The following is a 24,910-nucleotide window of genomic DNA, read 5'->3' as shown; positions in this document are numbered from 1 at the left end:
ATTTGAAAATATGTTTTATCTTGTTCAATTTAAAAAAAAAAAATTCAGTTACATTGATGAATACTTCTCTTTTGAGATTGGACAAAAGGAGCAGGAGAAGAGACCACTGTTGTTTTGAACACTGATGTGGGTTAAAGGGAGAGGAAAAATCAAAGGACTTCATTTTGGCAGTGGAAATTATAAAAAAAAAGCTTAACTAACTTACCATTAGATCCAGTGACTTGTGTATGAGATTTCTGGGATGAAAGGAAACACAAGCACCCCAATGTCACAAAAGGGACTTAGCATATGAGCGCTTGCGATTTGTTTCAGAGAAACTTTCAAACTGCTGCTCTACTTTTACAGCTGCAGGATACGGTCATTAGTCAGCTTTAATTCATCAGATTCGTTCAAAATACCAGTTAATTATTATAGCCGGGATCAATCATTAACTTTCCTGTAGTCACTGTCACTTGGATCATTTTCTGGGAGTCAAAGAACTTTTATTTCTTTATTTTACACATCAGAAAATGCAGTTTCACGATATTTTTTGGAGTATTTTTACTCCTGCAGGGTTCACTGGGTGTGATATTAGACAATGAGATTATAGTCAGTGCTGGGGGGAGAATTATGGTATGTTGAGGGCTCAACACCCACTGAATACGCTGTAGACTGAAGCTGTGTTTGACTCTGCTGGCTAATTAGTCCGATTACTGCACAGCTGGATTGGCGAGACGTTTTACTGAGTTTTATCAAAAGGAGCACTCACTCGATGAAGGCTTCATCCCGACAACTTCTGCTTCAGCAGAGTCTCTCTATTTTAGGACTGTGTCTGCTGTCTAGATTTAAGTGGGGAAAATGAAACAACTTCTTTTGAAAAAATGTTCCTCTTTCTATTGTGGTTAAGGCTTTGGGAGTCCAGCTGTTTTTAGAAATTACAAATGCATGCCTTAATGTTAGTTAGGCTGAAATATTTTACAGTATTCTGTCTTTCTAATAGATGTCAACTGCCAGTGAGATTCCTTTTGATCTCTCCCTCCTCTGCCAATTCACTTTCATCATATTGACCTTTTATTCCATATGCCTTCTCTGTATCTTCTACCTTTTCTGTCCTCCACTCCTGCTAATCTCTTGCTCGGCGCTTTTGCTTGACCTCCCTTTCTTCATCGGACTTGTTACTATCCTTGCTCGGTTATCACTTTCGGTCTTTTCACCTCTTTTCCCCTCACCTTTTCAAGTGCCCCCACCCACCCACCTCCTTTGCTTTCACTCTCTCTTTATATCTGTCTCTCGGCTCATTCACCTGGCATCTTTCTCCCCTCTGCAGCAGCCCATCAGACCAGCATGGCTCATCCAAGCCCCCACTGAGCTCCTCGGTTGTGACATCACGAATCCTGCTGCGGCAACAGCTGATGCGAGAGCAGCTTCAGGAGCAAGAACGGCGTGAGCAGCAGCTACAACAGGCTTCCCAGTACCCACAAACCCCAGCAGCTCAGTCCCCTGCCATCAGTGTGACAGTCCCAGTCAGTTTACCACCTGCTGCACAGGTGCCAATGGAGGTGCTGAAGGTAAGGATCCTCTGTTTTTTGGTGGCTTTTTTTTTAAATCAGAGGGGAAGGCTGCATCTACTGTATATGATTGGCAAGTTATTACAGTATAAAGTTTCCAGCTCTGGAATGAGCCGGTGCATGTGTCATTGTTGCAGTCTGAGTGGTCCTGGCAGCGCTGTATTTATAGATCTTATTGACTCGTGTGAGGACAGTCAGGCAATCGTGGTTTTACTATGACTGCGTTTAAAAAAAAAAAAAAAAAAAAAACGGGAGTGAGTGAAGTGTGTTCGAATGCGTATATGGGGATTATCTTTTCCTGAGAGAATTCCTCTTTAATGCATGCTGTGCTTCCAGCCATTTGGATTTAGCCATCTTTAATCCTATTTGCTCAGCTACATTCACATCTTTTCATAGCTTTGATTCCCTGGCAGTCCGAGGGACAGGAGACTGTTAAGATTTTCTGTACGAGTAGAGACTGTTATGTTTGAGGCCACATTTTAACAAAGCAGCCTGGTAAGTTGTCCTGTTCATCTTCTGTGTGTTTTTTCAGAGAGAGAGAAAATATCATTAGATATTACGGTGAGCTGTGCTGCAATGTAGATAACATGCCTATCAGCTATTCAGAATTTCAGTTTGGTTGCCATGAGATTGGTTCTGCTACATTTTCATGAATCACAGTGATTTAAGGTGAAAAACTGTGTGCGATTGTGATTCGAAAAAGATGACAAATGTAGTATTTTCTCTTTTGTTCTACAGAGAGTTGTTCCTTTTTTAATGTAGTATTTGTACTCTTGGAAAATGATGTTTCCATATGTATGAAATGCGATGGAAATGTGCATGGAATTAGTTATGTGGACACGACCTAATTATACATTCTTCTCAGGTGTATGATTTGCATTTTCATGTGTTCCTCAGTACTCTGTTAGGTCTTTCCTCATCGAAATACTCAAAGTAATAGTATGGGTTTTGTATTGTGTGGTATTTTGTCAATAGCTTTGTTTTAGTGGTTCAGTTGTAGATGCAAGGCTTTCTTTTAAAAAACCCCAAAAATGTGATACTTCAGGGAAAATATATGACTGCATTGAGTCATTGTCAATGTCATAGTATATTCACATTTAACCTATTTAGGCCCGATGAATCATCAGGGTTGTTCTACTTAAGACCAGAGGAACTAATGTGACTTTTACATCATTTAAGGTGTTTACTGATACTTTTCAGTATTTTATGAACATCAGGTTAAAGGCAAGTCATTTTATGTAGAAGCCAAACATCTAAGCTTTTTTGGTTTTTATTTAATGTATAAACAACTACAGTGCTGGAGAGTTAAAATTCTACTTGAACACTGACAATTCTGTCAGATAGAACTGTTTTTTAGGTGCTTATCTACAAAAAAAAGTTTTCCATGATGTTTTTCTTGACGTTTTTAGGTCTGAATGGGTTGAATACTTTGGTACCAAAAGACTAACTTCTGTACATCAAATAGGTTCTTGTTACTTGGCAATGGCTGCCATGAGGAAAATGTATAAGTCTTCCTGTCTCAGATACTGATGTTGGGAATTAATACATTCAGAAATAATACAGTACCCAGTTGTTTAGATCCATTTATGTTGAAGAAAAGCTTAATTAAAGATTACATCAAAGTTTTATAATCTTACTTAGTGTGTAACGTAAAGTGCTGATGCCCTGCATGTTATCGAGCACTCTTTGTTGAACTAAATCCATCCACAACACATCCAGAGATTTCATGGTTACTTGCTCAGCCACACTTTCATCACTCTGGATGTGTGTGGCATGGGCCAGCAATGATGGACAAATACAGTATATTCATTGAAAACACTGCCTGCCCTCCTCACCAAGCATAAACATTACTTACTCTCCGTAATCTGCAGCGCTTTGAGAGGTTTAGGGCGCCCCCTCCTCGAACCCTCGCCCTGTGTACAATACATGAAGTTGCTTTGGCGAGAGCTTACAGACATTCTTCATTGACTGAAGTCCTGAAATAAAAAGGCCGTTCCAGCTTGGCGCTGTTGAGCTGGGTTAACCTGCTCCCCTGTCTGTGGATAGATTAGCAGAGTCCACACAAAGCTCAGGGGTACCAGGCAGAGCTGCTGGACCTCAAAAAGTGCAAACATTAAGCTCAGATGAGTTTATCTAAAGACTGATTGGACCCTTAATTAACCAAGTGACCTCTGACCTTCTGGGGAATAAGTAAGGGATCAGTTTAGGGATCAAGACAAAGGCGAGCACAGCCTTACCACACACCGAACGCTAATTCAGTGAAGAATGCTCGTAATTAGCCCCCGCTGCTTTCATTCCACGGCATATTTAAGAGGAAAAAAAACACTACTTTGAAATGTATGTAGGATAACTTCCTAAAAGGGTTAAAAAATGATTCCTAGATTTTTTTTCTTTTCAAAGGATTTGTAGTGCCTTGAAAAGAACAAAGTGCTCTTCAACCCTGTTCGACATGTACGTTTTCATTCGGATTATAAAATCTTTTTACCTTGTGACCAGTATATATCTGAAAGTATGAAAAAAATGACTTTTTATTTGGGGTTTCAAGTACTGCAAAAAGAGCAAGTGGCAGTTTTTTTTTTTCATCTTTAATTTAAAACACAACATTACACTGGCAAAATTTGGGATGGAAGTTTGATAATTTCATGAAATTAAGCCTACAGTATCATGCTGCAACACAGTCACAGTGATTTAGATCCAGGATTCAGTGCAGTTGAACATGATGAATGTGTAAAACTGCAATTCACACTGTCATCATTAATGATTTCAAGGGTTTATGGTAATTTTAAAACAACATTTACCCTTTAATGAATGAGAGGTTTTATTTTGTTGATAGTTTGCTCAGCTTTTATATAATAGCATGACAATGCATCAGAGATAAAGAAGACCACAGGTTGCCAAAGCTCATGCTCTGATGTACTTGCTCACATTAGCATCACAGTTGTTGTCAGCAAGTTCCACAGAGCACGTTAGCAGCTTAACTGTTAGACAAAGTGGCCTATTCTTCTCGTCTGCATAGCAAATGGGTCATTCTTGTTAAAGGATCCTGATAGGACCATCGTGGAATGCCCAAAGCATGCACGTCAAAACCATAATTCTGCGTCCTCTCTCAATACAGCAGTACACTTTGTGCATGTTTCTGCCGAGTGTTTTCGACTCTTTAGGGGTTATGTCGCTGATGCCTTCAGGGGTTGATGGTAAAAAAAACGGGCAAACAACAAGCTGTTTTGTTTGCTGTGGTTGCAATGTCACATTTTCTAACAGTGTTTGGAAAGAGTGCATTAAGTTAAGTTAAGTTCAAGTCCTGCCGGCGCTGAGATCTCCTGATAGAAGGCATTCCATTGCTCGTTGGCTTCTGTACTAGTGGTGGAGTGGCATCACAGAGAATCTCTATCAGATTAAGTCCAACAATATATAATGTTTGTATTCCAAATGATTTACCATTCACATTTATACCGGATAAGTCCAGATGGTGTAGATGAAGCCACTGCATTAAAAGCAGCATTCTTCACTCTTCTGGGCCTCTAGACTGTGTTTTTGTTTTGTTTTTTTATCACCCCCAGAGTTGTTCATTTGAACAAAAGCTACAGTATGTATTGACAAGGCCTGGATGTTCCGGTCTGTGGTCTGTGGCCCCGAGGGGGCTCCCTATGAACCCAGAGCAGTAAGATTATTTAATTATGTGTGATAATTTAGGAAATCCCCGAGGGCAAATCCAAGCTTGAAAACTCTCTGATCCTAACTTTAATGTCAAAACATAACTGTCAGAATTTTATCAACAACAACAACAAAAAAAAAAAGTAAGATCTATTTGTTTCTAATTTCAGAGGGAAAAAAATGCAGCTGTGACGGCACTTATTTCCTTGCTTGATTAATCAGGTCATTTTCTCAATTAGATTATTAATTATTTTGAGTGTAACAGAAACCACCGAAAACTTTGTTTCATGTCCTTGACCACAAGGTGATGTGGTGATGTTTTATCTTTATCTTTAGGTTTAAAGATACTCAGATCTACTTAGACAAGCCACAAAAGAACCTTGAAAAATGACTGTAATTCCATCGTCATCTTCCACTTATTCCTTACTAGTAAGGGTCACGGGGGGGCTGGAGCCAGCATCTACGGGCGAGAGGCGGGGTTCACCCTGGACAGGTCGCCAGTCCATCGCAGGGCCAACATACAGAGACGAACAACCATTCCCACTCATGACTGTAATTATTCATTAATAATGAAAATGCTGCAAATTTGTTTCTCGTTGACTAATCTGTCAATCGATTTCTGCGGTGAGGAAATGACAAAGAAAAGGATTCAAGTCTTCTAAGGGCAAGATGTACATTGCAGAGCGCACTGCAAAATGTGACACAACTTGTTTGCAGGTTGTGCATGTTATTTCTTTTTAATTTATTGTGAATGTACCAAACAAACAGCATATCACAACTTTCTGACTGGTATTGGAAGATCTCTCAAATGTCAGTGGATCATATTTGTATAGAACCATGGAACTGCTGACCCACCATCTGGAATTTGCTGGAGGTTAAATACCAATTACAGTCCATAAAACAGAGATAAAAATGCTCTAGCAGCACTGAATTTATTTTTTTTTTACATTTGTCTGGATAAAATGACTGAATGCAGCTGTGTAGCAGGCTTCTACAGGGAAGTATGGATATACCAAATTTTTTAAATGATATTGGGAGTCAGTTATTGTCATGTCTGCTGGGAATGCTTCTAGTAAAAATATAAGGGTAGAAAATTAATAATGTGGTCGCCCTTGTGTGTGTGTGTGTGCGCGCGCGTGTGTGTGTGGACTGGACAAACATTCAGCTTGCTGCTCAATGGATATTTGTGCTTTTTTCCCTACTCACGCATTCATGGAAGGGCCGAGGAGACGCTGGGAGTTTCATGCAAAAACCTCATTGCATAGACCATCGGATATTTTTTATATAACATAATGACTATTGCAAATTTTAGAATTATGACTCATCCCTGAACTAGAAAAGAGGACAAAACTCAATTTAATCAAATAAAAATGACCAACTATATGTAAAAACAGTTATGGCTACAATTAGACGACACAAATGAATTTAATGCCATTTTAAAATCAGAAGAAATGTCACCAATTTAAACATTATAATCATAACAACAGCTGCAGCTACATTTCATACTTCTTTAGGTATATACCAAACACTAGCATTGAACAGGAAGCAGTCTGACACACACACATACGCATGCACACACACGCACACGGTATGTGTGTTAGAGAGTGTTCCATCTGTATGGGCCTCTAGTAATGACTTCTATTTCTACATTTGGACGGTAAAGGGGCAACCCCTCTCACTCTTGGTGATGAGTGTGTGTGAATGTATTGCAGAAGAGATGAGATATTGCTCCAGGGTTTTGTAATCTGATGTGATGTCAACACAAGTCACGTCACCGATCGCGCATTTCATGCATTGTATGGTACAGCTTCATGATGTATCCATTAACATAATGCTAACATCAACAATGGTCGTGATAATTGTCCAGAAAAAAGATCCCTTGAATTCAAGTCGTTATCAGCAGATGTGTATTGGATCAGAACTTTCAAAAAAAAAAGGTGGATGGGTACATCTCTGATTAGCAGGTTAGCAGCCTTTGAATGCATGAATGTGATGGAAGCGCATGATTGGTCACTAGTTTATAAAAGCAAATGCATTCAAAAATTTGTGTAGACTAGAGTTTGCCAATTTTTTCTGCATGTGCAGATAGAAAACTGTTCTATAACTTTGTATCAAATTTGCTGAAGGGGTTCTGTATTTTACTTGTGTATTTTTATATTGAATTACTTTAAATACAGTTTTTTTATCATTTTTAAGTTGGAGCTAAGATATTTGAACATTTCAGGGAGTTTTTTCTGAAATTTGTATTTCATGGACCAAAGATTAGAAAATGTTTTTCACTTAGTAGATTAAAAAAATAAATAAAAAAAAATCAACAGACATATTATAAGGGAAGATAGAATTCTTAATCGAACAAACACAAAAGTTGTTTTCTTGTTTATATTTAACAGTTTCTGAGCTCTATGACTGAAGGTATTATTTGCACCAAGCTTAAACCCAACCTGAACTCAGTCACACGAATTGACAAAGAAGCTGTGCATGGAGTTCACAGTGTGTTTACATTCATCACTACATAATTCCTCACTTTAAAGCTCGGGCAGATTCGGCTAAATTGGATTTTACAAATATTCTGTTCTCCTTGACAGTGTCTATTTTTAGGATTAAAGTCACTGTAGACGATAATGTTCTTTTACAAAAGTCTGATTATTGTGGTTGATGTGCTAAAGAGGAAATCAAGTTGTTATAAATGACAATCCTCTTTAATGCTGCCTAAAGGGTAAAGGTGACCATAGCTAATGAATCTCATTCTTTTGCTCTGATATGGTTCTTCTTAATGAGTCATTGACATGTTGTAAAAATGCCCCCCTCCGTGGTGTCAGCTTTACAAGCCTGTAATGACGATTTACTGCTGAAGGATGATCTCAGTCATACCTGCAGGATATATGTTAACATACCTCACATGAGTTGCAGAACAATGCTACTGTATACTAGCATGGAGAAGAGCCTGAAAGAGTGTCTGTTCTTCTCAGAGGGGTGAAAAAGTTGACAGTCATAGAGGGATAAGCGCATCGTTTTGATTTGAACACATGAGAAATACCAGCAAAGAAATGACAGGTGAAGAGGTGCAAAACTGCGCATAAATGACATTGTTGTTCAAATCGTGTATATTCCATGGACTAAAGCGTTTTTTCCACGGATCAGAACAAGCAGTGCAGTTTCGATGTGTCGTAAAATGAATTAATTTTTGTGTATCCGCTCATGAATAGCCATGTCATTTTTTATTATGCAGATTGAAAGAATTTCCACAGCAGCAGAGGAAATGTCAGAGTTAGTTAAAGAGTATGCGACCCCCATAGCTCTGTCAATAAAACTGAATCCACTGTGAGTAAGCATAACTGTATACATTAAAAAGGAAGTAGCAAAGAGTGTTGTTCATCTTTGCACTGAATGAAAAACGTCCTTTCAAGACACGTGGAGATGCAGGCTACGGACAAACAAAGGCATCCACAGGGTTAAATAAGTGGATGGGGCAAAGTAAAACCCCGAGGCAAGTTTCAGTAAAAAGAGGTGGCCCTGTGAAACAAAGACTCTAACTGTTAGCGCCACATCCTGACATCAAGTGATACACCATAAAGGAATAACTTCACATTTTACATAAAACAACACAAATCTGAAAAGGCTCATTGTATCCGTTGAGATTCCTTAACATGCATAACTAATTACTTTTCTTGTCTTTTAAAAAAGATGAGCTGGATGTGGCTGTCCTCATACTAACAGGCTCAGTCCTCAAGCAAGAAGCTACAGTCCTTAGTTTAGGAGTTTAACAGGATTTAGTTTCTTAAATTGGATATCCCAATTGACTACGTGATGCTTGAGATGCTCGGATATCACCCTTATGAGGTATGTTTTTGTGATTTTTAAAATTAGAAATATAAAAAAAAACCAACATAGAATTTGCTCTATATTTTCTAATACACTGCCAGAAATTCAGGCTAAATATAGGAAGATCTATTTATAGACTTTCATGCGTGATTCGTTGAATGTTTTGCACCCGGTCTCCGAATTTTGTCTATTCGATCGCAGTTGCTTTTCTGGATCATTGTGTTAAAATCATAAGAGCAGAATGTACAATCGCCCTGTTTGAGAGGAATATATACAAATTGAACACCTGAGAGCATCATAAATATTCATATTAAATATTCATAATTTATTTTAGGTTTTGAAAACTGTGGCAGGTTTATTTTTATATCACTGTCAGTACTGTACGTTATCGGGGACAAATAAGACTTTGAGATATATTTAGAGTCTGAACAACCATGAACTTCAAGGGAGATATGGAACTATCCTTTGAAATAATCATCCTCATCAATACACAACCCGAGATTAAATTTGCATACGTGAACTGCCATTTTCAAGTATCACAAGGAAACAAAAGCTCTATTAGATTGTGTGTATCTGCTACATTTTTAGGACACACACGGATGGTTTGCCTGCTCCACCCTCACTGAGATAGTGCAGAGATGAGTACAGGCACTAGCGCTAAGGCAAACATAAATAACACAAAATGCAGAAAAAAAGTATGTTGATGTTATTTGGTTATGTCATTTATGTGTTTTACCTCAATGTTGCATTTGTTGTCATTGCGTGGGATGTTTTTCTGAGCTGTGCTGAGCTGAGCTGAAACCAAGCCATGACAATCCCCCCCCTCCCAAAGCCACAGAGATCCAGAAAACCAAACCGTGGGTTTGCAGAAGTGTTGCACCTTCAATGGTGGATGTTTGTATTTATTTCCGAAAATTCCACTGGTATCCATCAACATAGCCACGAAATGTTTGCCCAGATTTCTTGCTCACGTGGCTGTTTCCTTTTCCGTCAACAGGTCCAGACTCACCTGGAGAACCCCACCAAGTACCACATCCAGCGGTCTCAGCAGCAACAGGTGAAGCGCTACCTGGGAAAGCTTGGCTCTCAGGTGTTGAGCTTGCCCTGCACCAACCAGTCCTCTGACCACGGGGGCATGCCGCCAGGGCCGGGCAACAGCGCCCCCAACAGCCCTATGGCCTTACTGACCCTTAACTCTAACTGCGAGAAAGAGGTGACTGTCCGTCTTCATTTCAACTCAGATAGTTTATCAGTATTCGCTTTTTTATTTTATTAACTTATTAATAATGTCCTCTTGTTTCAGATGGATGATGTCATTGATGACATTATTAGTCTGGAGTCCAGTTACAGTGATGATATCCTCGGCCTGATGGATCCAGGACTCCAGATGGCTAATACGGTATGATTTTTGTGCTCAAATTAACTAAAAACCTGCTCTTGTGTTCCGCACCAGTGAATGTTTAGAAGCCCAAATTTATCAGTGACTTCATCAGATAGACACCACCCATTCTGTACCATCATTCTCATTCTGTGACGTAAATAGCATCTACAATTGGATGAATGTGACCCTTCATGTTGGCCGTGTCCCCTCAGCAGATCCCTGTGCCTGCTAACCTCATGGACATGTATGGTAATCAGGGTATGTCCCAGCAAGGTCTGCCTATCAGTAACTCCTGCCCTGCCAACCTGCCCAACATCAAAAGGGAATACTCAGGTAAGAGACACAATCAATCCACTTACAGACTGTAAGTTCTGTTACTCTCCAGGCCTTTTTCAGATCCTAATGAAGCATTTTCTAAGATTAAACTTCACACTTTCATGTGTTTTTGATATTGTTTGTGTCTATCTGTACATTTTAACACTCAAGATAACATTTATCTTACAGTTTCACAATCCCCAGCCATCATGCATATGCTGGATAAATCTGGATCTTGTGGCAAATTTGACAACTATCAACGACCTGAGGGGTTTCCTGTTGGTATGTCATTCGTTTACCATCATTATGTTGTATAATACTGAACTCTGTTTACTGATAAAATACTGTTTTTCAGAAGCTGAGGTAAGAGCTCTGGCAAAAGAGAGACAGAAGAAGGATAACCATAATTTGAGTGAGTGTCATTTGAACTAGATTATGAATATTTGTAGTTAGGACATTTATTGATGGTTTGTCTGCATCTGTTTTTGTCCTGTAGTCGAGAGAAGACGACGGTTCAACATCAATGATCGAATCAAGGAACTTGGAACTTTAATTCCAAAGTCAAATGACCCGTAAGTATTAATTCCATAATGGTTACCACAAATCTTGAAACCAACTCTCAATATGTATATCAGAACAGGTAGCAAACATTTTACTTGTCATTGTAGAAAAAGCACTTGTGCCGCTCAAGTGTCTCAGTAAACCAGTAAAAGAGTGACCTGAAAGTAAATGGTAACGTAAATATGACGAATTCAGTATTTACACCTGAACTTGTCCTGTCACATGTCTAATGTCTTATGGGCCCTGGTTGTACGATTCTAATGGAAATCTCTTCAGCTCACAGGAACAGTGTGCATACCCTGGTGACATGAGGTCAAACATTATTATGTTTGACATTATTATGTTGACAGTGGTGACATCCAGACACAGTAGCTTCTCTCAGTAGGTTATGATCTGTCTGTGTAGAGATTTTTTGAAGCCACGCACTTTAAGCTGAATCTAGATTTGTGTGCTGGATTTCCCTAACCCTTGTGCTGTAGCTAATAATGTGACCTAGGCCGTAAAGTGGTGTGGCAGCTGGGTCTCGCTGAAATCACATCAGTCTTAGTTTATGGTGAGGCTTCAGTGCTGCTGCGTCTTACCTCTAGTTTTGCAGTTTGATTTGATAACATTTAACTGAAGTAATCGTAATGCCAGATGAGCACAAATTAGAGGTGGAGATAGTGTGGGAATAAGTGTGTGTGCATAGAAGGAAATGTTAAGTGGGGGGCACAGTCGTGGTCTGGTCATATTTATATGTCCCAGGAGGTGGACCTCAGGATATGCAGCTATACATACTCTACCTACACTGTAACTTTCAGGATGGATTTAACGCACAACTAGAAATCAGAAGCTTTAGGGAATCACACAGATACAGCAAATTACAATACAAATTAAATCAGGCTTTTGACCAAATACAACAAATTGTTAAGTTTTTCTTCGACGCAAAAACTAAGGCCCAGTGTATTTTGCGGCAGAGGACATTTTTCCAGCATCTGGTGTTTCTCACTGAAGCTGCGCCCAGCTAAGAAGTAGCTAAGGACAGAGTGTATAGTCACTTTATATCCTGGTCCTGGGGACTCGCTGTGCTGCATGTTTTAGATGTCTCGTGGGTTGTTATCTGGCTTCTGCAGAGCTTTCAGTTGAATAAGGTGTACTAGAGCAGGGAGACATCTAAAACGTGGAGTATGTCCCCGGGACCAGATGCAAAACACTCCTCTAGACAAGGAAAGTTAGAATTCTCAAAAGTTACTGCTTTTTAGTACAAAATTCCCTCTTTGTTTATCGATCCCTGAGTAGCAGCTGATAAAGGAAACACTGTCTGCAGAAGCACAACGAGGTGATTTTGTACTGAAAGTCTGCAACTTTGGAACATAATGGTATGATTTTATTGAGACTGCTGAAACATGATTTAACTTTGGCTGTTAGTTTTTACACAGAAGAAGGATTGTTTCCTCCTGTAATGTTTCTCTTCACGGCAGGTAGGCATAGATAGAATGAATAGTGTTTTTGAGAGCTTTTCAGTCATGTCTAAGAGTGTGTGAAAGTTGCTTTAAGACCGTGAGCCTATTGTTTTAGGAATAAAATTGACACATGTAAATGTATTGGTCACCACTGCTGGACAAAGCTTTGGTTCTTTGTCTCATCCTGGGAAGATCCCAGCAGCCCCTTGTGTTGTGTCTTTCCACCCGTGGATGTTTTGCTCAACTCCAGCTGGGTGCTCCACAAGAAGAACTGCATTTAATTGACGTCGTAGGCAAAACAATGACAGGAAATAAGCAGACATGAATGGTTAACACTACTAACAACCTTACAGTTTTCCAGCCGGACTCAAGTCTGCTAAAAATTGATTTTACTCTCGCAGAGCTTCCATTCATCATGGAGCTCAGGGTCATCCATATGATTACTTGTGATCTCTATGACTGTTGACCTCCCCTGTTTCAAGTTTGAAAGTAGCCTTCATTTTTGCAGATAAATAAGATTGACTTCTTTCTTCACGGTCACCTCTATGACCTCTAGCACGGCTCTGTGTTCCCCCTCATTAGTTTTTCCAAGCAAACAAGCTCAGTCGTCCTGGTCATCTGAGGGATTCAGTCCATTAAGCACTAGACTATCAACATTATCACTGATGTCCACATTTTTTCACTTAAACAATTCTTACACTGCTGAGATCACTTATTGTCCAACTGACATTTAGAACAAGAGCTGAGTGATGATGCGTTCAAGAGGAATATGTGTTATTTTCAGAGATATGCGCTGGAACAAAGGCACCATCCTCAAGGCATCAGTGGACTACATCAGGAAACTGCAGCGGGAACAACAGAGGGCCAAGGAGCTAGAGAATCGTCAGAAAAAGCTTGAACATGCTAATCGACATCTGATGCTGAGGATACAGGTGCATAAAATGACCTAAACACAAATGATTATGTCAAAATGTGAAAGAAATGCACCATAAGTGTGTTATTAAATCAAAACTACAGTATGTGTTCTGGGAGAGGCCAGTGAATTGAAATGAAGAGTGCAGTTAAATAAATTATATTGTGGAAGAGCTCGAAAAAACAAACCGAGAAACAAATATCCTCAACAAAGGCCAGACATTTTGTAAGTAACTGATCACAAGACATGTCAACGCAGCAGACATTGTCTGATTGGTCACATCACGTGTTTTTGCTTTGCGGTAATTATACAAAGCAGCATAAGATGAGGCGAAAAGGAAAATCCCAACTTGAAATAGTCAAAGCAATTTCAATTTCTGATAATGAGTTTCCTGTATTAATTGATTAAAATAGATTTCAGAAACAGCTAATCTGCCTAATCTACACGGGTCTCTCTCTCTCTCTGCTTTGCAGGAATTAGAGATGCAGGCTCGAGCTCACGGCCTGGCGATCGCATCATCAACGCTCTGCTCTGCTGAACTTGGAGCCAGGAGCATCAAGCAGGAGCCTGCTCTGGAAGACTGTCACCAAGATCTGTACACACTCCACCCTCGTCACCAACACCACCCTGCCTGCACTCCAGAACCACCTGGCACCTTGGAGCTAAATGAAGGCCACCCTAATTACTCAGAGGGCCACTATGGCGTTCACAGCAAGCCCGGCTCCAAACTGAACGACATCCTCATGGAAGACAACTTATCACCAGTCCGAGGGGGGGACCCTTTGCTCTCATCCGTCTCCCCAGACACCTCAAAGGACAGCAGCCGTAAAAGCAGCGTGAGCATGGATGAGAATGAGCAGGGATGTTAGCACCCCCTACTGGAAGATGCCTGCCATCCCCTCCATGTTGCTGCAAGTGTTCCTGTCAGTAGCTAACACTCTCAGCTGCTGGAGAGGCTTTCTCCTCTTCATGTCATGTGTTTGTCTCTGTGTTTACATGTATTGAACCTTTTCCATTTATGTTTTTTTTTTGTTTGTTTGTTGTTGTTTGGGTTTTTTTTTTTTTTTTTTTACTTTTTGTGATATATTTGTCTTTTCAAGCCCTTAGCCTTGATTTCAAGGACTGATTTTAAAACATGTTTCCTTTAATCAATGCTTTGATGACAATGAGTTACAAGGATAGAAGTTTTTATATGTAAAAAAAATGCATTTATCTTTGGATAGAGTCTAGTTTATTTCTATTAATTCCAAAGAATCTGGGGATATTATAAATTATGGTCAGAAATGTAGATATTTTGTGGTGAGATGAACACTGCTTTTAAAATCACTAGCAATAATAGAAGAAAAAATAAGATCTATTTATTACTCTAGTGCTTTACACTCCTTTGTGTCTTAGATTGAACTTGAATGTGCCAATGCCTTATGAAGATGTGTATACATCAGTGTTGTATTGCTATGCACATGTTTTGGCTGTTAGCTGAGTCTTTGCCAGTCTTCCAGTTAAAATTTCTCTCTTGACAAACATTAATCATTTGTAGATTTATTTTGTGTATCCGTGTAAACACGATTTTTGTGTACACATTCCCCTGAAATATTATTTATAAATAACACATTTAAAAGAGCCTGAGAAAGTACATCAAAGCACATTTAAAAACTGAAAATGTCTATTTTTTTTAATATTTCAAATGAACAAAATCAACAGTGATCCGCAGCTTTATTTTGTCTTTTTGTTTTTTTAGCCTTCAGTATCCTAGCTCAACAATCAAGTTGCGAGAAAGTTTCACCAGATTGATGCATCTTTAAATGATTAATGGCAATTATTTGCTAGTTCCACATAGATTAATTACCTATACATTCCTCTCTACCTAAACCCTTGAACACTCAAACTTAACCTCAAATAGAATTTAGCAAATCTCAAAACGAGTAGATTCTTACCTCATTTAAAAAAAAAAAGGCCCAAACATGTACAAAAGAAGCTGATTTCCCTGAACGGATGTGGATATTTTCCACATTATTTCACATTATTCTCTTATTTATGTGACTGAAACAGGAAGGATGAATCAGTTCTGGTTGAATAACTTCTTCAGCACAAATAGTGTTTATGATAGTTCTTGAATGTACAAGTGCTCACTTTTTATTATTGTCCAACCATTTCTTAAATGATTGTTGTTGTTTTTTAATTTTACACTACTGTGGTGATATTTCACATTCAGGATGGATTTTATTTTTTTCCATGATGTGAACATTTATTTTGTCAAGGAGTATAAGGAGACTGCTTTGGGATTTTGAAGGAAATGCACGATTTTGTCAACAAAAAAACAAACTACTGGAATGACATCTGTAAATCAAAACATTGTTTGTTTGCCTTTTCTTTAATATAAGCATCAACTAACCAATGGATTTGGCTTTCCAAATGCATACACAATATTGTATGAGTTTGTAGATTCTTTATGGTGTACGGTTGTTGTATATTTGAGCAGTTTGTTTTCAAAGTTGTAGCACATTGCATATGTATGCCTTTGTTCAGAACTACCTGCCATACTCTGAGAGCCCTGTTACAGCACAGCCTCCATTTTGTTGAACTATGCAATGGTTGACGCTGTGCCTGTAGAGAAGCATCATGTCTTGATAATGTGATCTTATGAATTCGTTTCAACTTGATCTTTTCAAATGGTTTAAGTGCCTTACAGTTGTTTCTGTTACTCTGGAGAAGACTTGTAGGTAGTGATGCTACTGTTTTGTAATAGTTTATATGCTGGTGTTTGTTGCTTCATAATGGATTGAAAAGAGTGTCAAGGAACGCAATAAGAAAGGCTACTTGTCAGTTCTAAATAACTCAGTAGGTCTATGGAATGTTCAAAATAAGTGTTTGTAAAATAATAATTTGGATAGAATTGCGGTAGTAATATCTTTATGATTACATAGATACTTTCCCATTATTGAAGTGAAAAAAATACGTTTAAATTTTCCCATTGGCATTTTTCCAATAAGGATTTAATTCAAACAGTTCATTGCCCCCTTGGTCAAAAACCTCAGTTAGTTTGAGCAGTGGCACTCTAGTAATTAAATTCACACAATGATTTTATTATCTTAGTCTGTTATTCTTCTGTATTTTCTTATTTTTTGCATGAAATGCATAACCAAAACTCAGTTATCCCAAAACAGACTGAATACTCAGCCAACTCTTGAGACCATATGGCATATGTTTGCTTGAATGTAATTCTAACAAATGACTGCCAAAGTATGTTGCCAAAATCTAAAACAGAATTAAGTTGTTTAAAGATATAAACAGCAATGTTTTAAGAGCCTAGCTGATTCTATGTTGTTAGCCTCTGTTGTTTCATACCCAAAGCATGATGACAATCAGGCTCTCAGTTAAGTGCTAATAGGTGATGAAGAACATCACGATTGTTCGTTCTTGAAAACTTCGGTTTCACAAAAAAGAAATACTGAACGAAAGATACTAAAAAGTATTTTTCTCTGGAGATTACAACTGTATTTCCAAGTCCTCATCAGTTTTATCTCTGGTCATCACTTGCTATAAGTACAGAAAGTATCATTTTAATGTGCATCTGATGCATGCAAGATACACCTAAGCAAACTCTATCCAATAATGTACAGCATAAGAGGCAGTTGAAAGTTGTGATAAGCTAGTAATACTTCTTTATGTCATATATGAAGTTTGGAGGTCATACTAGTTCCGGGTACTGAGCCTTAATTGCCTGTAACTTTGCCTTTGGACTGAAACCAGATGAGCATATTTTAATTGAGTTGATGAATCATTCAAACCCGGAAATGTGAGGTTTGACCAGTCAACAACATTACAGGAGGTACTTAATTAATACTAAATGGGATGGGAATCATGAAAAACTCACGGTACAATAATATCACAATATTTTGCCAATGATATCAACAGTATCATAACACAGCCATTCTGCAATAATCAATATATGGCAAGACAATTCTTCTTTATATCTATATACCTAAAAAAGAGAGAGTACCCCTTAAAAGTCTTTTTTTTTCACTTTGTCACAGTGTATTGATTTTTTTATCACAAGAGGAAATATTGCAATATATTTGCAGTATTCGTACTCTGTCCTACCCCTAACTATGTCTGATCTCTAACAATAAATCACACAGCTGTTAATGAATAATGGCACATAATGGTTATACCACTAATGACAAACCATGCTAGTGCAATGTAGACCTCTGTGCTTGTTCTCATTCCTGTGGTTCATACGGACATGTTCTCTACTGACCTTGCTACCGTTCTTATTGTTACAGTTTATATGAGATGAATGTAGCAATAGTTACCGTACGCACTCGACTCAGTGAAACTCATTGGTACTCAATGTGGAAACTGTTGTGAGAAACATTAAAAGGTTTATTTGAATGTTCTCTGCTGTTGTTTTTCATCGCATTGTTTTCAGATGAAATATAAAACTGCTAATGCTGATTTACATGATTATACGTGCAATATTTATAAGATAAAGCTGAGCACATTGGTAATTGTTGTCATTTTTCTCCCAGTAGATGCGATTTTCTCAGTCCACCTTTAGGAAGCATAGCACAGGATATTGCCTTCAGTCATTTCATGGAAAATGTCTATAACAAAAAATGTTATATTTCATCTGGCAAATGTTAAGATTGTATTTGAAATATGTGCTTCAGTCAGTATACTTATTAAGTAGTTTATTATTATACCTGCACATCCAAATCCTGTGGGAAGAGTCATCCTGAGAGGACTGGCGGAGTGCTTCAGGCGCTCTCTGAGGGCTTTGTGCACCAGATCCAGGGAGCAGTCCCAATGCCACACAGGCAGCGCCAGGCCCCGCACGCCCAGCATGCACTGAATAATGCGGTCCTTCTCATCTGTTGTTAGCAACCCCCTCTGATGGGCCACATACACCATGAGAGACATGTTGATGTTGACTACCTCCCATTGAAGCGAAGCAGCACTTTCTGGAAATGGAAAATCCTAGGATTCTATCAACTATTTAAGATATTCATAGTCATTAGCAAGCTATGAAAGAGTTTAATAAATGTGATAAACAAAGTAAGGTTCTTCAGGTCACAAAAGCATAAAACCAACAGAAACTACTTTTGGACTATTTTTAATATGAGAATAATGACGTCTGAAATCCATCAACCTATCGAGATCATCTTCCCACATTTTAGGGACCAGTTCCTCTAGCATCGTTTCTAAGACGATGCGGCTGGATGCTGCAGCACTGTCCTCTCCACTCAGAGCTGCTGTTGTCACAGGACTGCAGCTCAGACTGCAGCAGCTTCCTCCCGTCGGCCTCCAGGAGCTTAAACAGCTTGCGATGATACATCAGAGCCATCTGAGGTACAATGGAAAAATCAAACTTGAATTAATGGCAGAATAGAAATGCATATGACCACTTTAATGTGGTGCAATTTGTGCAGCACAATGTCAGAATATTTGTAAATACATCATAACAACAATACCCAGGACACAGAGACTGGAAGAAATTAGGACAAGTTATAACCTCCTGCCTTGGTTAGCTCCAAATGGAAATTTAAGGATGCGCTGACTGTGGAAATGAAAACAATTATTGTTAGACCATCCAGAAACACTGAAGTCGGAGAGTTAATGGTTCTATGCTTCAGAGGGAATGTCGTAGCACAATCTCTCTATATTTACAACTTTCCAAATATTGGTATTTTACAGATTGTATGTCTTTTCATATCAGGTTGAACAAATATATAAGCTGAGACTTTCTAAACAGAAAAGTAAAACAGGTCTCTGTATCTAAGCCGATGGTTTCTTTTTAAAATCGGGGTCCTTGGCTGGAATTTGAAAGTTGCGTCATTTTATTGCATTTACAGGAAGGCACTGATTAGACGGAAGTCCTGAAATATATCCTTGTCTTGTGATTAATCTATATTGTACCCTCTTAAAGACAGAGTCCACATAGAATCATAGATATTTGACTTTATGATGAATGTTTTACATTGCAAGCCCTCAAGGGATTTTGGCTCCTCCTGCAGATTTCTTTATTCCCCAAATCACTATGTACAGTATATATTCTGTTTCTTTTTACTGTTGTTCGATGTATTTTTTTTTTCTTATGTGCAACTCACCAAAGCTAAGCTAAGCTATCACCAGACTGCACGAATCCTGCATCAACACATTGATAATTTCTTGCATGCATGCAAGGACATTTAGTGTTAAGTTTTATCCAAGTTTCTGGTAGTAGACTAAAATAAGGATGAGATGGGGGGTATCTTATTATCTTATGTATTTTTCTGAACTGCACTGCAGAAAATCATTATTGATTATTTCATTACATTATATGACAATCATTACACAGGTGTGCGATCTTCCTATTTGTTATTTTTTTCAGTGGGTAGATTTACTTTGTAAAGTTTTGGTTTATTTTATTAGTATATATCTTTGTGTGCTGTAGGTTCATGTTCATTTTTTGAAAAATTACAAAAAATTCATCAAGTCTTCGTGTAAAGTTGAAGCTGATTGGTGGAAAATGGACTTTTAAGAGTCATATTGTGACAGTAGCAATTCCATTGAGATGAGATTTTTTTTTTTCATTTGATTTAAAGGTACATGCATGTGAAAATGAAGTAATGATGGATATGTTATACGCTTAGTCAGCTAGGAGAGGAGAGTTTTGCATGTAACAAACCAGAGCATTTGAAGGTGACATATTACTATTACTAGCCAATATCATGAGCAGTGCAGTGGTGCAGTGGTTAGCACTGTTGCCTCACAGCAAGAAGGTTCCAGGTTCGAGTCCCAGCTCGGGCACAGGATCTTTCTGTGTGGAGTCTCCATGTTCTCCCTGTGCCTGTGTGGGTTCTCTCCGGGTACTCCAGCTTCCTCCCACAGTCCAAAGACATGCAAATGGGGACTAGGTTGATTGATACTCTAAATTGACTGTAGGTGTGACTGAGAGTGTGAATGGTTGTCTGTCTATATGTGTTGGCCATGCGATGGACTGGTGACCTGTCCAGGGTGAACCTCTCACCCGAGAGCCGCTTGAATAGGCTCCAGCCCCCCCCCCCCCCCCCCGTGACCCTTAATAGGAATAAGCGGTAGAAAATGGATGGATGTCCAATATCATGGCCAACATCTACATTACCTGTTCGTCTTAACGGCATGCCAGACCATCAGAAAACCCATCCTCTTGGTTAAAGTTCATACGGTGATGAGCACCTTTAGCATCTCTGCCATCCAATTCAGAGATCTAACAACATGGCACCCACCCCAACATAATTTCCCAATTTGTTTTTCCCACCTGCAAAGCTGATCCCTGTTTTTAGCCCCCATGTTTGTGTCAGTGTAAGCAAGAAGAGAGGTCAGCACCTTTATATATAGAGTCCTCTGGCAAAATAGAGACCCCTCTACTGATGGCTGTGATTGGCTCAGAGCGCCTGTCAATACCAAAGCGATGCACCTCCTCCAGGATCTCGGTCACAAGCTCCATTCACTTATTCTCTTCAGTGGTGGGGAGAGGTAGAGAACATCTCTGGCCTCAAGGTACTGAGTGATTTCAGACACATACAGCTGGTGAACAGTGTCATCAACAACAACAAACTGTTTAACATTATTGGAGTTCACCACGATGCTTTTGAGCTCTCCATCGTCTATTTGAGCCCAGAGCAGTGCGTCATTCCTGGGATCCAGAATGTTTTTGCTGTGAACGATTGTGAAGGTGAATACAACGGGGCAGACCACAGTCCAGGACATGCCAGGTTCTGACTCCTTCCCATAGCTGGAGTTGATTTGAAGTAAAGCAAAAAGGGAAAAAAGTGAATAATAGTTTCTAGCACTACTTCAGGGTTAATTAGTTTTTGCTTGCTAAGCCATTATATATTTATGGATGGATGGTGGATAGATGAGTGAACTCCAATCCAAGTCAAACGGAGATTAACAAAGTTTTTAAAAATGCTTCAAATCACCAAATTTTTTTATCTTTTTTTTTGTCTCGATTTTTTTTACTGTCCCCCAAGTTGTGGCGTGTTGACACATTTTGGGCAGCAAGATCTTTCTTCTTGCATTATTTTTTTCAATTAGGAGAGATCATTAAAGTCTTTGCAATCTGAAATAATGTAAGTTTTACATGCCGAAGTAAATCCGTCTTTTTTTTATATATTAGGAGGAAGTTGAGCTCAGTCTCAACCGTCAGTGTGACTGTCTTTTGCTTGTCACGGTTTTTCCGTCTTCCCTTTTCAGTTCCCAAATTGTGGTCACAGAGCTTGTATTTGACTTGGATCTGCCCTCTGTCTGTGACAGTAAAAAGATTCTCTGGCCATAAAGCTTTTTTTTTTGGGGGGGGGGGGGGGGGCTTTTCCTTCCTTCTTTCAGTGTTCCCAAAATGTTTCTCTACAACATGTAAGTGTTTGGTTTTCTCTGATTGGTGAGTCAAAAGTTGCCTTTTTGTGAGACAAAGCAGAGTGTGTGAGGGGGATTTATTCTCAACACCAAAGACGTGCTTGACCTCTTGACCTGGGCCCTGAAATGGAGGGGGGTCTGGTGGGTGTCTATTGCTCTCCAATTATTTGTTGGGGTTTTTCCTTCGTACACTGTGAGCGAAATTATTTTTTAATTGTACTATATTTTTTTTTGTATTGCCATATTATGTTACTTACACTAATACATTTTGCCACCTTCTGAAAATAACCGCCCAAGACACTTTTCTAGTTTTTCGGAAAACAATGAAAAACTGGAGACAAGACATTATAAGGAGATGATTTAGGTAATTAGAAAGTTCTGTCAAAAAAATGACTTAAGCAATTGTTTGAAGACGGTGACAACATCAAGAAAACGGACATTTATTTAACTTTACATTTCTATTTCATAATTAGGTACAAAAAGCGATCAATTTATTGTTTTATACAGTTAATAAAAACTTTTGAGAAATAAAGGATTTACAATACTGTTCACCAAAACCAAACACAGTAATGAAGCATTGTTAATAATCACATATTTATGATCATGGATCATTAATAAAACAAGATCAGGACTAAATATAAATATGATTAAAAAAAATTAACTGGACCATGAAATGACAATATATACCTTAAAATATTTTCACAATAAGTGCATTCATTTTTTTAAACTTAAGTACACTTTGGGTCTTATCTCCCAATTTGACACAGAAATGGCAGTGAAAGAGTTCAGGAATGTTAACACATGCAACTTATATGCAAATAGTTCAATGATTTACATCATAATCTTGACAATGTATGAACATTTTATACATTAGACTTTTATATGAAGAAGTACATCCATATATTTATTCATTCTTTTATGGAATGCGCATCCATCCACCACTGCTGTGCATGTGAGTAGGTTTACCTTAAAATAGAAAGATATTTAACCTCTAAAGTCTTTGGGATATACCACTGCCCTTGTATTATGTGTACAAATGAACATAGAGTAGACACAATGTAACATGAAAAAAATGGAAAAGTAAGAATAAATTTCCATAACGTCCTTTCGGAGAGTTGTGTGTAACTAGGCAGTAATTTGTGCTGTTTTCACCTCCAGATAAAATTAATCTATATTGTTGTGGTGCAGGCGGCACACTGGGTCTTTCTGTGTGGAGTCTCCATGTTCTCCCTGTGCCTGCGTGGGTTCTCTCCGGGTACAAAGACATGCAATTGGAGACTAGGCTGATTGATACTCTAAATTGACCGTAGGCGTGAGTGTGAGTGTGAATGATTGTCTGTCTATATGTATTGGCCTTGTGATGGACTGGCGACCTGTCCAGGGTGAACCCCACCTCTCGCCTGAAAGCTGCTGGGATAGGCTCCAACCCCCCCACGACCCTTAAGAGGATGAGCCGAAGAAAATAGATAGATGGATGGATGGATGGATGGATGTTTCAGTGCATATTAATCTATTACTCTTTGCATTTTCACTAACTTCGTCTAAAGAGTCAAAAATATAAATTAGAACAAAATTAGTAAATCTCACAGATGAATCTGTAAATCTCACAGACATTTTTGGAATGACATTCTATTTCTATTCAGTACTTGCATTTTAGCATCTGATCACTTTCCCTTGGCCAGCTGGCACAACACAGGTTGTGGGATCTATGTTCCCTTATTAACTTGGACACAATTTGTTGGGAAAAGTTGTAGTTTTTCACAGACATACTCACAGGTTCTTGGTCTTCAGCATGTACGAAATGCACAGAATGTGAGTGAGGGGATGAGACCACTGACATGACCCAGCAGGTGAGTGTAGCTAAAAAATATTGACACTCACTTCTTGTTTTTCTCTCTGCCTCTGGTCAGACTACATGTTGATTTTTTTTTTCATTTTGATTTTTTGTGTCTGTTACAATAAATGAGCAGGCTAACCATATTATTTTATTCTACCAACCAACTCTAGACAGATTGAATTGTGACAGCAGTTATCTGTCAGGGATGCAGCATCTGTTGATGGACCTCAAGACTGGGTCCTGAACCATAGAGATTTTATTTAGATCACAAAAGAAATTTGTGAAATTTCTTTAAGATTTGTCTTTAGGGAGGTTTTCTATTTCACTTTCCACCATTCTGCAGCCTCACTACAAGATATGGCTGTCTGAGTGGCTTATAAAAAAGAAAGATCCAGTTGATGTTTTTTTAAAATGTTGATTTACTCATTCAAGATCATGTCAAATCATACAAAAGTGTCACTTCAAAATCTTAATTTATTCACAAACTCAGCCCTCTCATAACTTGTGGATAAAGTCTGTTGAAAGTCAGACTGCATTTTTTTGTCATTTATTTAAAAAAAATAGTTTGGGAAAAATCCTGTAGTATAGGCTGTAGGAAAAATTTAATATTTATGTTTACTTTCTATCATTTTGTTTGTATTGATTTGATCTTAATATAGATTTATGTTACAGAACTGTTTTTGAACACTAGTGGCATACAATAGAGGCCTGGGGTGTATATATTCAGTATCTGCTCATGCCCAGGTGAGGAAGACTACAAGTGATTATCAGAGCAAAAATGCACAAACACAATTCAGCTTCATGCAGCAATAAACTGCTACGTTAATCAGCTCTGTGCGATGAATCAGTAATTAAAAGGACAATCAGTTGGAAATTTTGGAGACTGTGTAAAATCACCCCAACTTGATGTGAATATTGCCAATAGAAAAAATGACATCAGAAAATCTAATAAATTGCTATTACACGGCATACGGGCTAAATCACGCTAATATCCAAAAGAATCCAAAAAAAAAAAGCCTGTTGCTTTTTTGTACAATATCTTCAACTAAATTCAGACGCAAA

General features: G+C 38.5%; 1 protein-coding gene across 4 annotated transcripts in view; it reads left to right on the top strand.

The window, feature by feature from the left end:
* The window catches only part of LOC147255694 (microphthalmia-associated transcription factor-like), a 36,534-nt gene extending 18,522 nt beyond the window's left edge, over window positions 1–18,012 (top strand). For 3 of the 4 annotated variants that reach the window (XM_086213565.1, XM_086213562.1, XM_086213564.1), the window contains exons 2-10: window positions 1,307–1,547; window positions 10,021–10,236; window positions 10,327–10,422; window positions 10,620–10,737; window positions 10,909–11,001; window positions 11,075–11,131; window positions 11,216–11,291; window positions 13,507–13,654; window positions 14,109–18,012. In XM_086213565.1, coding sequence (XP_086069691.1) covers window positions 1,392–1,547; window positions 10,021–10,236; window positions 10,327–10,422; window positions 10,620–10,737; window positions 10,909–11,001; window positions 11,075–11,131; window positions 11,216–11,291; window positions 13,507–13,654; window positions 14,109–14,504 — 1,356 coding nt within the window. In that variant the 5' untranslated portion in view covers window positions 1,307–1,391 and the 3' untranslated portion in view covers window positions 14,505–18,012. The remainder of the gene's footprint in view (window positions 1–1,306; window positions 1,548–10,020; window positions 10,237–10,326; window positions 10,423–10,619; window positions 10,738–10,908; window positions 11,002–11,074; window positions 11,132–11,215; window positions 11,292–13,506; window positions 13,655–14,108) is intronic. The other variant, XM_086213563.1, reaches the window with a different exon arrangement.
* Window positions 18,013–24,910: the final 6,898 nt, after the last annotated feature.

The sequence above is a fragment of the Aulostomus chinensis genome, chromosome 9 (genome assembly GCF_037954235.1).
Source record: "Aulostomus chinensis isolate RoL2024-O1b breed Wild chromosome 9, RoL_Achi_v1.0, whole genome shotgun sequence".
NCBI classification, from domain to species: Eukaryota; Metazoa; Chordata; class Actinopteri; order Syngnathiformes; family Aulostomidae; genus Aulostomus; species Aulostomus chinensis.
The sequence above is the reverse complement of the archived record's forward strand: the minus strand, read 5'-3'. Positions and strand labels throughout refer to the sequence as shown.